Raw genomic sequence first — 2,061 nt, 5'->3', positions numbered from 1 at the left:
GCAGAATGAGGGAGGAAAGCTATAATGATGGATTCTGTAGGTAAATTTGTGGTTCGTCTCTGTGCTGTTTGCAGAGACAGAAGAACAAATATTTTATTATCTGTATTTAGGGTATACTTTGCCTTTGTAACTAAATTAGCTACACCTGCCTCAGTATTACCCTGCATAGTGGAAGAAAGGGTATTTAAATAAGCTATCTACATTTGTAGATGCCAGTATTGCAGCCTAAGTCTGTGCAAATCATTTGTTGCATTAATATTATCCTGATACCTGAAGAAAACCAAGAACATGTTGTTTAGGTAATGAAAGAATACATATTGATGTACAGCCCAAACATTACATAAATGAAGAGTCATGTGTTTTTTAGAGCCCCCAATTGCTAAAACTTCCCTCTGTATGAAGGTTCCATCAAGGCTTCAAGAGAGCTGGCAGGGCATCAACTACAGACTTCCATAACAGGGACATAACTTCGAAGCTTGTTCACATTTGGCTATAGCTAGCTGGAGCAGTGACAAGAGTGGAGGCATCAGCAGTTATTTACAGCTGTGGCATTATAATTGATTTGCATGGAGTAAATGTTCTGTATTTGGGCAGTAGCCTGTGCATCTCAAAAACTCTCAATATCAGATTGTTTATGAATGTAGTTATGTCAATGCTTTGTCAGGGTTTTGATTTCTTTTTTTTATTTAGCTTCATAAAATTGAGTATTGTTGCTTTATTAATTCCTGTCTCGTTAACTTTCACTCTTTCTTCAGTGTGAGGCATAATCTCATGTAATCACATTTCAGTCTTCTTTTTTTATCAATTGCTTCAGTTTATTCAGTAATTTAGCTCATAACCATTTTATAGGAAAGTTTAACAAAATCATCATCTAATTATTCCTTAGTATGCTACACCAGTATAAAACTCAGTTTAGCATAATTTTTTATCATTATGCCATATAACATGCTTCTGCGTCTCCCCAGATCATCTGACGGGTGACGGCTATATCTGTTACTGGCGGGAATGCGGCTTTGCATGTCCTACCACCGAGGAGCTGGACCGTCACATCTTCTTCCATGCCTTTCACACAAAGATCAAAAGTTTAGGGACAGTCGTTCTGAAGGAAAAGAATTATCACGTGAGTCTTGTTATCATTGGTGTTTTCTATGAATCTTCTCTCTCTTCTTGTATGTCATGAAAGTCCACTATATACAAAGGAAATCTCTTGTGGGAAGATTTTCAGACAGAATTCATATGACCATAACCTTTCATTTATTTTATTTTGTGGAAAGTGGATTTTTCTGGCTCTGTAGCTATTCTGTAGTGTTCTGCCATTCATCTTGTTTCTCGGTGAAATGTTTTGAAGTTACTTATATTGGAATTAGGCATTATCTTCATACTTTTTTTGTTTTTTTGTTTTGTACATGTTATTGAATTTCAAAGTTGTTTATCATAATGTGAATTGAGTTATCCAAAATTCATCTTCAAACTACTACCTTGTAATTATTTCATGGATGACTGCACATGAGTACAGTGTGCTTTACATTGGCAGTGTTTCCACTTTAATAAAAAAAAAAAAGTTGTAAATGTATTGATTTTTATCAATTCTCTCCTTCTCCCTTGGCAGTGTTCTCTAGACTCCTCGGGATGCAACATGATCCCAGAGATTCCAGAGCCCTTCCAGTGCATGTGGGAAGATTGCAAGGTGTCCTTCGCCTCAGCACAAAACTTCTACTGGCACGTTCAGAGCCACGTTGTGTGCTCCGACCCCAATACAGACAAAGTGTACAAGTGTTTCTGGGAAGGTGAGCTTCTGTGCTGTTAGGTTTAATTCGAGGATAGAGTCTGATCATTAAGGTTATTTGCATATGTCATTCATTTCTCTCAATATATGCTGGATACTTTTCCAGTATTTCTTTAGAAAATTAGGGATAAAGTTATATAGAATTCAGGAGCAATTTTATATTTTGTCAAGTCTTCCTTTGCATGGATGAATGGATGGATATCTGAATGGCTTTTAGAACAAGTTAGGAAAGACCATGTTAATGCCATCAACCCAGCCCCCTCCTCAGAAGTAAG

The 2,061-nt window shown here is 36.8% G+C and overlaps 1 protein-coding gene across 1 annotated transcript in view; it reads left to right on the top strand.

Annotated features, from left to right (window-relative positions):
* Positions 1–2,061, top strand: part of LOC119591856 (histone H4 transcription factor-like) — a gene marked incomplete in the record, with an annotated part of 10,649 nt that overhangs the window by 880 nt on the left and 7,708 nt on the right. The window contains 2 exon segments of the mRNA XM_037940599.1: positions 966–1,120; positions 1,610–1,787. Coding sequence (XP_037796527.1) covers positions 966–1,120; positions 1,610–1,787 — 333 coding nt within the window.

This window comes from Penaeus monodon, chromosome 29, assembly GCF_015228065.2.
Source record: "Penaeus monodon isolate SGIC_2016 chromosome 29, NSTDA_Pmon_1, whole genome shotgun sequence".
In the NCBI taxonomy this organism is placed as follows: domain Eukaryota; kingdom Metazoa; phylum Arthropoda; class Malacostraca; order Decapoda; family Penaeidae; genus Penaeus; species Penaeus monodon.
The sequence above is the reverse complement of the archived record's forward strand: the minus strand, read 5'-3'. Positions and strand labels throughout refer to the sequence as shown.